Source organism: Morone saxatilis, unplaced genomic scaffold (assembly GCF_004916995.1).
Source record: "Morone saxatilis isolate NCDOM2014 unplaced genomic scaffold, NCSU_SB_2.0 Contig8, whole genome shotgun sequence".
In the NCBI taxonomy this organism is placed as follows: domain Eukaryota; kingdom Metazoa; phylum Chordata; class Actinopteri; family Moronidae; genus Morone; species Morone saxatilis.
The window spans coordinates 6,749,410-6,763,342 of NW_023340257.1; the positions used below are offsets into that span (position 1 = coordinate 6,749,410).

Below are 13,933 nucleotides of genomic sequence, written 5' to 3' on the forward strand. Positions count from 1 at the left end.
TTGCATCATGGATGTACCTTAATCCTGCAAGATGTCACTCATTTCCAAGTTTGCTGTACTGTTGAACAATTAATGATCTCTTCACCCCTCATCCCTTGTAGATTTCTGTATATGGCAAAGCAAATAATGGTGTTTGAATGGTAAGGGAGCACTTTTACATTTCATCCCTTTGTTGCACTGATTTTTACAACAAACACATTATTGGCATGTGACTCATACACTGAAACTCACTTAAGCTTGGTCACGGTACTGCAATTAGTTCAGGTACTAGAAGCCGGTAAATATAATGCTTGTCTTATGACAGAGTTGTGAAAAACAACAGCTTGAGTAGAACAAACGCAGGACCATTTGAGAGCTGACCACGCAGAGTAATTAATATATGAAGGTAAATTATTACAGCCAACAGATACTGTGCCTGCCTTTGACAAGACAGGCTTTTGTGCTGTAGCTCTGCTTTGCCTTCCATATTAATAACAACATTATCAGTGTCTGTATTCCTTTCTAATTTGTGCTATTAAATACATGCATGGACTGGTGTTTACTGTAAAACTAATGCATATCAATTAAAATGTAAATTAAAACATTACAAATATAATATTTACAAAAAACAAAACAATTAAATTGCCTCACATCTGTGGCATATGGATCAGTATCAGTGATTAGTGCGTCATGTCCTCTTGTGGCCTATGAGGCACACAACAAGACACCGAAATCTGAAAAACTAGATAGAAAAAGTACTCTTATATTATACATACAGAACTTTGACCTTTGCACATATGGCACTTGTAAGTAATCGTGCCACAAAACCTTGAACTAATAGTTTTATCATTGTCCTTCCTTGCGGCTTTTTTTACTGCTTTGTAAGCAAAATTGTAAAAATTGCTGTTATTGAGGCATGTGCATAAACAGGTGGTAATGTACAAAGAATGAATGTGTAATGTCAATAAACATTATACTTTACCTTCTTTGACGACATCCTCACTACTCTGAAACCACATCTATAATCCCTGCGTGATGCCATCTTGCACAGTATGTGTCAGTGGGTCAGTAAGCAGATTTTTGCTTATCTTGGAAGAGATGGGAGGTAAACAATGAGCGTGCTCAGCCAGGACTATACTTACTGTGGGCCTCTAATCTCCTTTAAAGCCATGTGGATTTACAGCTGCAGGGACGGGAGTCGTCACAGCTCAAACCCACATGTTTCAGCTTTAATTTGAATTCATCCTGACTGACTGATGGATTTAAAATTATTTAACCTGGTTCCACAGTTCTAGTTGAACTGAGCTCAACTCGCATTCATTCAACCCATTCATCTCTTCAATTTCATGTCCGGGGTGACACAGGGTGCTTGTGAATTTTTCACATTTTAATTCAGATTCCTGCTTTGTTCTCTTAAATTTTACATAAGAGCTAAATTGCTGCAAACTGGTTGGTTAATTGCAGCTGAGATGGACACTTCCAGTGAAGAGTTTGTGCTTTTCAAGCGGCTGTACTGATTTTGCAATTAATCATGATGACACACACGTAATGACGCTACACCTCTAAAAGATGGCAGCTTCATTAAGATGACAAAGCCTGGGTGAACAGAAGATATAATCATACAGTGCAGCTGGAAAGACATACACAGGGTGTTGCTATATAACACAAAGCACAGCACATTAGGGTATGGATGGACAATAATCACTTGAAGCATATGTTGTGAGTAGGTACCGTTTTTATACTACATCTACTGCAGCTCTCAACACTCAACACGTTTTGGGGTTTTCTGAGAGCAATAAGAATACTCTTCCACTCCACTTCTACTGCCATCACCTATAGGTAGCCAGAGGCTTTGAGAAATTGCTGAGTAGTTTAAATATGCACTTAGAGACAGTCTGGCCTGCCCAACAAAAGCCTAGGTAAAGAGGGAGATGAAGTGGAATTGCTTTTAGGGAGAAGCACTGCTTTAATATTCAGTTGTATCAAAAAAAATTTCAGGTCCAGGTTCCCTGAGTTATTCACCAAAAATATGTTGAAGCCACATAATGAAGAGCTCAAAGTGTCCTTGTATATTTTCTGAGGATGAACCAGCAAACATCAAACTATTGGCTGAAAGCCTATCTGGTTGGGAGCCCTTGAAAAGAGGCCCAGACAGCCCACTGAACTGCATTGGACTGTGAGTTTCAGATGAAAACGTCAGAACACTGTTCATCTGCCACGTCAAAAAACTTCACACTGTCTCTGCAGGCCATTATTCAGATCCTACTGACCACGATGACAGCCTCTGGAACTTGTGGTAACACAGAGCCGTTCCAAAAGACTTCATAAAACTTTGCAGAATTGGCAAAAATATCAACCAAACCCAAGTCCCTGTGCTTCTGAAACTTCCCCCTTTACCTCTGCTGTTCCAAGCCAAAATGGGGACAAGACGATAATGACCCAACTGGCAGCCACTCAGCTCTCCCACTGTAGCATCATGAGTGAAAATGAAATTGATTTGAAAATCCTGCGTCGGCCCAAGCTGGAACAGAAGGGATTATTGTGCTGATTGTACTAATATTGTGTCCCTGCCCTCCCCCCTCCCTCCCACTCTAATTCTACCCATCATACTCTTCTCTCTTCCCTCTGTTTGTGTCTCTCATTCTTGGTGAGTGCTCTTTGGCCATCATTCTTCCCTTTTTACAATTCTGTCCTTTATCACCCTCGTAAAGAAACCACCTCTTCTTCTTCTTCTTTCTCTCGTCTGACTTCATGTTCACTCTGTGAATCAGGTTAAGACAGCACAGCTGGACTCAATTTAATGCTGGCAGAGTGAAAAACAGGGAGAGAGAGCGATGAAGATATAGAGGGACTGAGAGATGCCTAGGGAGGCTCTAAACTGTAAAAAAAATAAAAATAAAAAATAAAATAAATAAATAAAAGAAGCACTCCGATCTGATGAGCTGTAGAGAAAAATATAGAGCCCCCCTGTGGGTTGGACATCCCAAATTATGTTGCACTGTTGCCCTCTGCCTGGAAATCCAGAAATTGATCTGTGTTTCCTCAGTTTTCCTCCCTCCACTTGGAATGCAGCCTGGACTGTATTGCTCACAGTATCACATTACCATAGCTTTGTACTGTCTGTGAAAATGAATACCTCCAGTGTCTCAATCATAACTTAATGTGACAGCAATACATGTTGATTACAGATCAGTTCTATGGAATGGTCGTAAACACCATACACGCGTATGTGGAAGTTTTTACTTTTTTATTACACTGATATCTAGAGTGTATCAACAGAAAGTGCGGGTTAGCTCTCATGGAGCCTCACAAACTCTGGGGGGAAAAAAAGGCTCAGAACAATGTGTTACTGTGGCACCAGCTGCTCCCTTTGGTCAAACTATCTTAACAACTATGAAACCTTGCTTATACCTCATCATTCCATCAGTCCATGTCGTATTTTCTCCCATTTTTCCTTTTTAACTGCCATTTTCCCCTTTCTACCAACTAGGGATGCACTGATTTATCTGCCGCACATCGGTATATGCCAACATTCGCCTTGTTGACTGACATCGACCTATTGGCAAATAAGATGGCATTCACCGATATCAGTGGCCGATGTTTATCTGTGTGCTGCATCAATGTTGTCAGATACTGGGGAAATGGTCACCTCTGTTTTCCTGCAAAGGCACACATTGCACAAAAATACAAATGTCTTCCATGCATCAGCACGCACAGTGAGCTGCTGTCCAGCTCTACCTCTCATATCTCAGATGAGAATAGAAATAGACTAAGCTGCAACAAGGCAAAAAAACCTATCCGTGTAGATTTATTTGTTTCCCTGGCGGGTAAATAAATAAAAAACAAAAAACATCTGTATCGTCACAGGCTATCATCCAAATTGTTATTTTGAACATCAGTATTGGCCCAGAATTTCCCAATCAGCGCATCCCTACTGCTCACCCCAGTCCAGTTTTTATTTTAAAAAATGGCATTATACATCTAGGGGTAAATTATTTACTTGTGCAATATTCTTACAGAGCAACTACAGTTAGGTTAAAGTATGGTTACGGTTATAGAATCATTATCATTCCAGTTAAAAAAAGTCATACTTAATTGTTGATCTGAGAATGGGGCAACATGAAGTCAGACATGCTAGATGCCTTGATATTGACAACCTCACGCTCAATACATAAAAGCCAAACAACTTCTTTTGTTGACCCTGAATGTTGCACTGGATGGAAATTGTGTGCTGCCAAATTGTCCCAACAATTGATTCCTGGGGATACTTTATTATTCTGTACTGTAAACTGTAATAGTAAATGTAATAGTTAATAGCCGATTAAAAGGCATGACCCTAACAGCAGGAACCTTCTTGGGACAAGAACTTAAAGGTCCAGGGTGTAACATTTAGGAGGATCTATAGGATCTATATAGAGTTTTCATTGTCATGTTTCTACAGTAGCCCGGAACGGACAAACACTGGCTGTAGATACAATATTTCTGTATTACAATAAAAAAATTTGTTTTCATCATAACCTCCAGAGATGACATATAGATTACTGCATGCTTTCAATACATATGTTGTGGGATTGGTACAGGTGTACTGTGAAAATTAACCGGGGATTTGCTGAGAATAACAACTAATTTCACAAATCCAGAAAGTCTTTGTTTCCATATTGCATAGTGCAGTTCGTTGGAGTGTGGCTGATGCACATCGCAGCACTCAAAGATGCATCATAGTTCAATAGTAGAGGTTTTAATAATGCAAATCAAAATAACTGTTATCACTTTTCTCGGGCATTGTGAGTTGTATTGGAACTTGAATTAGACCAACATCATGTCTTATGTGGTGTCGGAGCCTCTGGCAGATTGCACATACATAATATCTGGCTGACTCTGACTCAAATTAAAGGCTGAGTTCTGGGGTATGTCTCGACGCAGATCCTCTGGGGTAAAGCACAAGTGCAGAATCATCTTCCCTGAAAGTAACAAGTCAGGCAGAGTGTATTGTCAAAGCGCAGATAATTGACCCAGAGGAGAGCAATCACAGAGACTGTGTCATTAATGCTTTAATAAGCAATTGTCAATTATCAGGGCTTCGCCTGACATTGCAACCTTCTCCTTAAGGCCACCGCATAGTGAGGTACTCAAAAAAAGCAATTAAAAAGTAAACTATTGTGAAACAGAAATGGCTTGAAGAAACATGGAAAAACTTTTCTTTTTCTTCCCCTCAGATTCATATTGTGAATTGCTGAGGATGAGAAGAGTTTGATTTCACTTGTTGGCATCATCCTTGTAAAAAAACCACAGGCTAAGTCACCATGGAAGGGGTCTCTGAAATATCGGGTGTTTTTAAGTGACCTAAATCTCACAGGTCTGAAACACGACTGCTGCAACACAGGGCTAGATTTAATATGCTGGAACTCATGTTCCTGCTTTCCAGGGGCAAATGCCACTTGAAGCAGATTCACATTTGTCATAAGAGTCCCTGTTTAGAGCAAGAAACGACATTTTAGGGATAAATATTAGACCCAGATAGTCTGTAATCTTTGAACTCAAAGCCACCAGATCATTAAAATAGTAGAAAAGCGTGCTTACATGGTCACTTTGAGTAAAGTATGTTACACAAGTCCAGCTGGAGATCCAAAGCAACTACATTAGAAAACCTTACCACTTATATGGTTGTGGTTACTAGAGTTTAATCCCACAGCCTACGCAACATCAACTCTAATTCACTTCACATAACAAAAGCTGGTGCGAAAATGTTTATCTAAGCCAGTCCGACATAGTGACTTCTTTAAAAGGAATAATCTCTTTCAGATTAACCTCTTGATGGCCTGTTTAGGCAAAAGGGCTCAGAGGTTAAGAGTCGCTAAATCTTTACATCTGACACTGACTTAAAGGAGAGCAGGCTAACACTGAATTTCAGTCCTGAAGATGAGCTGCTGAAATCATCCCTATAAGCATAAACGGTTGGGGGAGGTAGCTGTCAATATTTAGTTTATGTTAACTTTTGATGGAGTCTGGGGGAAAATGAGATTCTGTGAACAAAGGATTGAGTCACACAACATTCTGAAAAAAAAGTCGGCTACGGTACGTGTGCCTGTCACAACAATGTATTGGCCTATATTTGAATTCATCTTAAAATTCTAATGTTTTAATATTAATTGAGGTCAATATAAATAATATTACCATTAATAGTATTCACACTATGATCTGTAATGCATCTTGCAACTTTGAATGCGTTTTTATAGGGCTGCCTCCGACTAAAGTTTTTCCTAGTCAACTAGTATTTGTTAGTTCAAGCCAGTTGTTGAGTAGTCGTCACACGTTTATGATATGTAAAATGCTAACAGAAAATGTGGTAATGATTCTGAAAAGTTTAAAACAACCAGTAAGGAGACTGAACATTTACTAATTAATGTCAACACAATATAACATCACACAAGTCTTGTCGTTACAAGACTATACATAACGTCCTACTTCACAAAACCAAATACTCGCTGGCCTATTGATACAATAGATGATTTATAACGTTAACAGTTACTTGAAAATGAACTCGCTATAAACTCGCTTCTCCTCCTCCGTTTTACGCTTCTCCTGTCGCTGCATCAACCCACCGTGTCTTCATCCCCAGGGTCAGTCCTTTTTGGAGCTGCTGTAAATCAGCTGGCCTCCGTTGAGGCTGTGAGCCTGGTTCAGTCGTGCTCTCCTTGGCAGTATTCCGCGCTGGGTCCCTCTCTCCTGCGCTTGTAGTGTTTAAAGTCCCTCTGTTCTTCAAGCTCCCAGTCCAGGTACAGACCACTGACAAGCTAGTGGCAGCAGCTAGCACAGTTAGCATATGTGAGAAAAGGTCGGTGTTGCAACAGCCCTCTGATACTTTCATCCCGGTGACAAGGCGCAGCTCTCAAATGGAGTTTGACATAATTTTTCTGCGACTGTCCGACTAATGAAAACTGAGTCGACTAAGACTCTTCTCAACAGTTAAATGTACCTCACACGGTCAACATAATCTATTAAATATTCTCATGACACAAATTAATCCATAGCCATTATAAAGCTTAAATATATACCTCTGCCACATGCTTTCACAGTGAGCCATAAAAGTGCTGCAAATCTGAAAGTTTTAAGCATGAAGAGAATAGACTCAGTTTGCTTATTTATTCAGCATGACACAGTTCTGGGCCCCTGGTAAAAATAAATTTCCTTTCTCATTTCAGTAGTGAAGCCTGCTGCTGTGTGTTCTGTCACAGCGGTTGTTCGGCCACATACCGTTTCTCCACTCCAGCATCTCTCCTCTTGTGCCATGAATGTCACGACTGCAGTAAAGGAGCACAGGCCTTATTACGCCCCCAGGTCACCAATATCCCCTCAGCCTTCACAAAACCCAGCTTATGGAATCAGATACACTGTGTAGCTCGACAAATTACTAGCCGACGGCCTCCCACCCCTGCTCAAAGTTCTCGCATTTCAGCCCCAATGCCCTCACCACCGCCCCTCCCCCCTGTATCCAATTTGTCAGGTGGAAACTGGGTGTGAAAAATGGTTGTGTTTTTCAATGGAGCCACGGGGGTCCGAGTTGCAGTTTATCGTTGCGTGACTGACAATAAATAAGACTGATCACTAACGCCAACAAGATACATTACAACATCAAATTAATTATGACACTCACTGAGCAATTACCACAGACAATTATTCAAAGATCATTTGTCTGAGATAATGGTAAAACAGTGGACTTGGGATGCGAGTGTTTCCTTGGAAAGGAGGATCTAATTTGGCTCTGGCTGAGTGCGAAGCCTGCCATTACCTTTAAAGGAAACAGACTGACTGGGTGACTAAACGGCTGAATATAGCTAAGACGCAGTCAATTGGATTTGGAAAGTGAAACAAATAGCTGTGACCCCTGGTGAGTTCAACAGTAACTGAGTCAATTGACTAATTTGATCAGCAGATACCTGAATGGATGGTTGCAAGAAGCAATCCATTAAAGGGATTTATTCCTTTTGTATATGTTAGTGTGTGTGTGTGTGTGTGTGTGTGTGCCCTGAACAAGCTCGGGGCACACGTGAGGAAACCTGGTGGTGTGTCTGCAGGCTTTTTGACAGGCTGTGTGTTAAAGGTCTACCCTGTAATTGCATTCTATATGCTCACACTCATTAGGCGAGACTGGTTGGTGGTACTGTAAATACAGCGTGAAAGTGGGGAGAGGACAGAGAAAGAGTGAGGCAGAGTGAAAAAAATCAATGTGATTGAGTATTCTGTGTGCAGCCTATTATACTCCTGGACTTCCCTACAGTGCATACCATTTTCAGAGTGGGGGTGGGGGGTTGGGGGGGACAGAGTGGGACTGGGGGAGGTAAAGCGCCTTGTTTACAAAAACCAACCAAATCTAAATCCCCTCGCATTTATAGCCTGCCACAGACACATGGCCTGGATCACGTGGTCACTGACATCTGCCCAGCAGTATCGCAGAACCACAGAGTTGACAGCTTGCATTGTCTGGGAAGTGATTAAGTGGGATGTGAGGGCCACAAAAACTGACTGCGTGTATCACAGAGAGTTGGATTTGGAGACTGGAGCGTTTATATTCATGGGGCTGCAAACAGGGGTTGCACACAGCGCAGAGTTTGAATTGAATTAACGTCCTTTGGCACTGATGGCACTTTACCTACTTGTCCCCGGCAGGCTGCAGTTAATCTCTTCTAAAATAGTCATTCGTAAAAAAATATATATATATAAATAAAAATCTAAACAAGACAGGACAGGACAGTTTTCCGTCTCCTCGCATCATCATCCTCTTATCTGTGTCTAGAATCCCCGTCTCTGCCATTAATCCACACACAGCAGCATCCCCGGACACCGTGACGCACTTCGCCGTGTCAAGAGGTTCTTGAAGTACGAAAAACACAAACACATACGCACACAAATAAAAACAGGAGCAATCAGTCAGTGAGCACAGCCCTGGTGTTCTGTGCGTCATGTCAGCGAAAGCGTTTAAGCTTTTGGCTCCAACCATGTAATTCCCTCCAAAACACCGATGTCATTCACTGCGAAACTGCGCTGTAATTCCATATAGGAATAGCACACAGGGGATGGGATTATCGAGCATCTCTACAAAACGAATCTTAACAGGAATAATGTGTGTACTATTCTAGATTTTTTTTCTTCCAGGACCGGTTGGTGAGATAAAAGTTGGGAACATATTGCGAATCAACTCCAAAACACTCATCCAAACACTCCCCATCGCCGTTTACTCTGCTGTTATCTTGAGGTAAACAGAAGTTCACCGCAGGGCAAATCAAGACAAAATCGCCAGTGAGGAACAAAAATGATCTCCCTCAACAAATCAACACAGTCCACAAAACGAGCATCTTTGGTCCTACTGCGATGTGCGGCATGCAGCTGCCTGCCCGCGGCGAGGATGCTGCTGCACCCGGAGCGAGGCACACGGGAGGAGAGGAAAGTTGTGAAGATGACTCTTACCTTATGATCGCTGTGTCGCCCTGGCGGATGGTGATGTTGTCGGTGGCCCGCTGCATATCCACACTCCGGACGGGGAATCCTGTGGGGATAAGACACAGCAGTCTGAAAAAAGAAGCCTGCAATTGCCTCCAACACGATTTGCGTCCGACTTGCATTTTAATGCACAGGAGCGCGCTTTTCGGCAGCTATAGATCCAAGGGTAAAAAAAGGAGGGGGGGAGGAAGAAGAGTAGTTGTCCAGACTTCTCGGAAAACGCGGGATGTCTTTAAGTCCAAAGCAGTCCGGGAGGTATGGGTGATACGGGTTTCCTAAAAGACTTTAAAGGTGCAGTGCTGTGCGGGGTCCTCGCGCTATAGTCCACTGATGCGTAATGCTCTACGCGTAAAGGGACGGCACAGCCAGCAACGGCGATGGAGAGAGGCAGGCTTCTGCTCAGACTCTGGGAAAATTACCCCCCCACCACCACCACCACCTCTCTCTCTCTCGCTTCTCTCGCTCTCTCTCAGATTATCCAGCCGTCTGGCTGTGATGCTCCCCTTATTGGTTGTCAGGACAACAGCACCACCTGAGGTCCCTTTCAGTGAGACACAACTGAGTAAGGACTAAGGAATAGGGGCGAAAGAAGTATAAAAAAGGAAAGAAAAAAAAAGAAGGGCTGTTGATACAACAAAGTGGCACAGGGGGATAATAATGCTGAAAACAACCTGTACTGACCAGGACCACAGGTGATAATCTGTGCACAACAATGTGCTCTTACCCCCCTGCAGATGAAGCAAAGCAGACAGAAAAATTCTCAGTGTGGATCAGTATTTTATCATTAGTCTTCAAACAAACTGTATGCTCACAGGTATACAGTTATCTAGAGCAGTGGCTCCCAGGCATTTTCATGCCAAGCAGATTCGCATTGGACCATGAACCCTCCAGTGGATAAGACTTTTTGTAGTTAATTATGATTAAGTGTGGTAAATTACACAATCTCAATGTGCTGTAGGTAGAAAGAAGTGAAACCATCTTTCTTTGGAGTCTTTAACTCCTGTGTGAAACAGATACATTTTTAAATGTTAATATATTTGCATTGTAATCACCATCAATGGCTATACTTTTTGAAAAACATTAACTATATGGAATATTATATTCTGAATTCTGAATATTCTGACCATGTTCTTCCATTTTACAGCAGAATCTATTAAGTGGAAAACGAGAGGAAAAGCAGATCTCACACGCAGAACACTCTTTTGACCATGACAAGGCAAAGCCCAGCGGTGAATAGCTTAACCAGATATAAACACTTCTCGTCTAGACTATCACGATCTGCCATGAGGCTGGAGCTTGCTAGGTAATTACATCCACTTTTATCCGCAGCAAGGACACAAGTTTTTAATGTGTGCTCCTTACAATTCAACAGAAATGTGAATGCAGAATGAGCTTATAATTTCACCACTTGCCAATCAAGCACCAGCTTAATAGGCCATGATCTAATGCTCATTCGGCGATGTGCTTAATGAACTGCAGAGTAACAATTTAGACAGTGCATTTAGCATTTTATTTGATTCAGAAAATACATTATTACTAATGTGAATCATTGTCATTCGTTGCACAGTCCATTTTTGTTTTGTTTCTGGGGTCATGTGGTTAATAATTTAGAATCCGACACATAAAATCTTTAACTCAAACTCTGCACATGGATACAAGTACAGGAGCTAGCAAGAGTTATACTGTATATCAGGGGTTCCCAAACTTCCCTGCCAAGGACCCCATTAGGTGCACATTAGACCACAGACCACATTTGAGAGGATTTTGTTTTAAGGAATCCCAGTATTTTTTCATTTCATTTGTTATTTTTTGGTTTGAGTTTTTTGGTTTTGGTTTCTTCATAGAAAATCAATCATCAAACATTAAACCCTAGTTAAAACATTTTATTCCTCCTTTAGATAGGGACCCCTAAAACCAACGCAGGGACCACAGTTGAAAATCACCCTAATGTATAACTTGAATGTAGACTGATTATCTGTGATGCTAACATTGCACGAACTTGCGTTGATCACTCCTCTTCACACTTAAATATAATGCAACTGTTACGGTCTATATACAGTTCGGAGTAATCCTGTTCTGAGGACCAGCAGTCTGATTGAACCAGAGCGAGGTGGTGTGGTTAAATCTTATTCCAGCAGATTTTCAGCACCAGATCAGACCAGTTTTACAGCTGCCCCTCCAGCTGCTGTATCCTACTGTGACATGAACAGTAGGCTTTACAGCTGGATTAGAGAAAATGGACGTGCAGATGTGCGCACAGCGGAAAAGGAATTACAGTGAGGTAATTGATATGGGGGAGTGTATGGTGGTGCTAATGTTAGTACGTGTTAATGTTAGTTAAGGAGCACTACAATGTTTTCAGCAAGGGATGCTTGCAAAGCTGATCCCTACTTGGCCCTCTCCTCATAGCTCTTGGAGGTTTTAGCTATCTTGGAGATTGTGCAGTTTATGAAAGAGCATATGCATTAAGACCACTTAAAAAGGGACTACTGGGCTCTGAAGAGCAGAGCAGAGGCACTTCTCAGCATACAGATACATACAGGAATGGCTCCCATGTGGCTTTTAGCTATAATTTTAGTTAGAAATTCTCAAATTTCTGTCAGCGGCAGACAGTGTGTGTAATACGTAGAAATCTTCCTTGTATGGCAGAAAGATGGAGAAGGGGAGGCCATGGTCTTTGCAGCTTTAACCAATTCCTAACAAAAGGCCAGTGATTCCTTGCTCTAACCCACATTGGAGAACACACACATGCAGACAAACTGAGTGCTGGAAGACAGAGGGGTTATTATCATGCTAGTGGGATGCTCTGGGTTGGGTGGTGGTGTGGTTTAGACAGCAGAACCGGTCATACATTCTGCTGTGGTGCACACAACAGAAACTGTACATAGTATAATGTAAGTAAATAGAAAGCATAGAATGGAATAGAATACAAAGATGACCCAGGTAAAATTACTTTATTATTGAATTTGGTTATAATATGCACATTTCCTTCTTTGAGGCACCTTCTTTTTTGTCTCTATAGTTCAGGAATGATCAGGTGAATTAAGAATATGTGTAGTGCATATTAAGAGTAGAATTATACATGCCAACTTTTCTTAGCATGTGCTGCAAACACTGCAGCACACCGAGCCAAAGATTATTTTTGAGGACAATAATTGTGCTAATGATGAGAGATACACCACATAATTGGTATCATCTAATGACTAGTACTGCAGTCTGTGACAAATAAATGATGAAGACGGTATAAGGGGAATTAACTTCTTTGAGGGGAAAGCATAACATGATCTATTATTCAACTCTATGTAGTTCAACTTAAAAAGGTAAGGTAAGGAAGCGATTTTATTGAAACACGCCAGAGACTAATGTAATATAACTAGAAATCATGTCTTTGCTATTTCACGCTTGGCAACGGGGTGATCACACAGCACTGTAAATTACGAAGATGAAGCCGGATTGAAACCTCCAAATCTTTCCGATATTTGTTAGCAATACGCGACTCAGCCTTTTGTAGTTTTTTGAAACAAGGTCTGCATCAAAGGGCAGCCGCTATAGAGTGACTTTATTAATACACATTATGAGGTCCCCCGACTTTTTCCCCATCTCATTACTCATAATGAGTCTGGCACAGCGACTCTACTCGGCTCCGCTGATCAAAGTGGAAGGGCTCAGAACAGCAGAAAGAAATATAGATGTATGACTTGGGTGTAAAGATCCACTCTTAAAACTGAATTGACACGTACCCATGATGATAGTTCATTCAAAATTTGCAAATAATAAAAAAAAATAATACCAGACACGCCAGAGAATTTTAGTCTGTGGCATAACTATCAGATGGCACCAGAGCCTGAATACCTCATAGAGTTTGTATGTATAAGCCTTTATTTGAAATAGAAAAAGGAGGAACATAATATTGCCAAATATGGTTGCATTAGCCCGCTGTCATTACAATCAGATTATATTATTTAATATTGTGCACAAAATCTAGAAGCGCTGGTCCGAAATACTTTTTTTCTGGGGAATTTGTATAGGGACTAATGATACAGACAGTCCAGTTTCATTAATTGTTAAAATTCATGCTTTTTTATGTGATAGCAGTACAAGAAGAGAGCATAACAACTGGTTACAATAATTACATTTTCAGTTAATTTTCAATTCAAGTAAGCTACAGCCAGCATATGATGCATGTGTTATATCCATTGTTATGTGCACTTATGAACTAGACTAGATAATTTGATATTGTGTATTTCAAGTCATGCCGGTTCTTGTCAGTCATTTACAATCAAGAAACAAAAAGCATGATGTACTAGAACTATTGTAGTCCTCTTTGGGAGTCTTGCTCAATATAGCAGACATAACCATGCATCACCAGAGTGACAATGGCTGCACATTACTTTATACCATACAATGACCTGGATTTCATCAGTATTACCTGGATTCAACATCACTGCATAGATTT

At 41.1% G+C, this 13,933-nt stretch overlaps 1 protein-coding gene across 1 annotated transcript in view; it reads right to left on the reverse strand.

The window, feature by feature from the left end:
* lsamp (limbic system associated membrane protein) overlaps positions 1–9,863 on the reverse strand; it is a gene marked incomplete in the record, with an annotated part of 184,969 nt that extends 175,106 nt beyond the window's left edge. Inside the window, 1 exon segment of the mRNA XM_035679513.1 lies at positions 9,445–9,863. Within this exon segment, the coding sequence (XP_035535406.1) occupies positions 9,445–9,599 (155 nt within the window).
* Between the last annotated feature and the right edge of the window lie 4,070 nt (positions 9,864–13,933).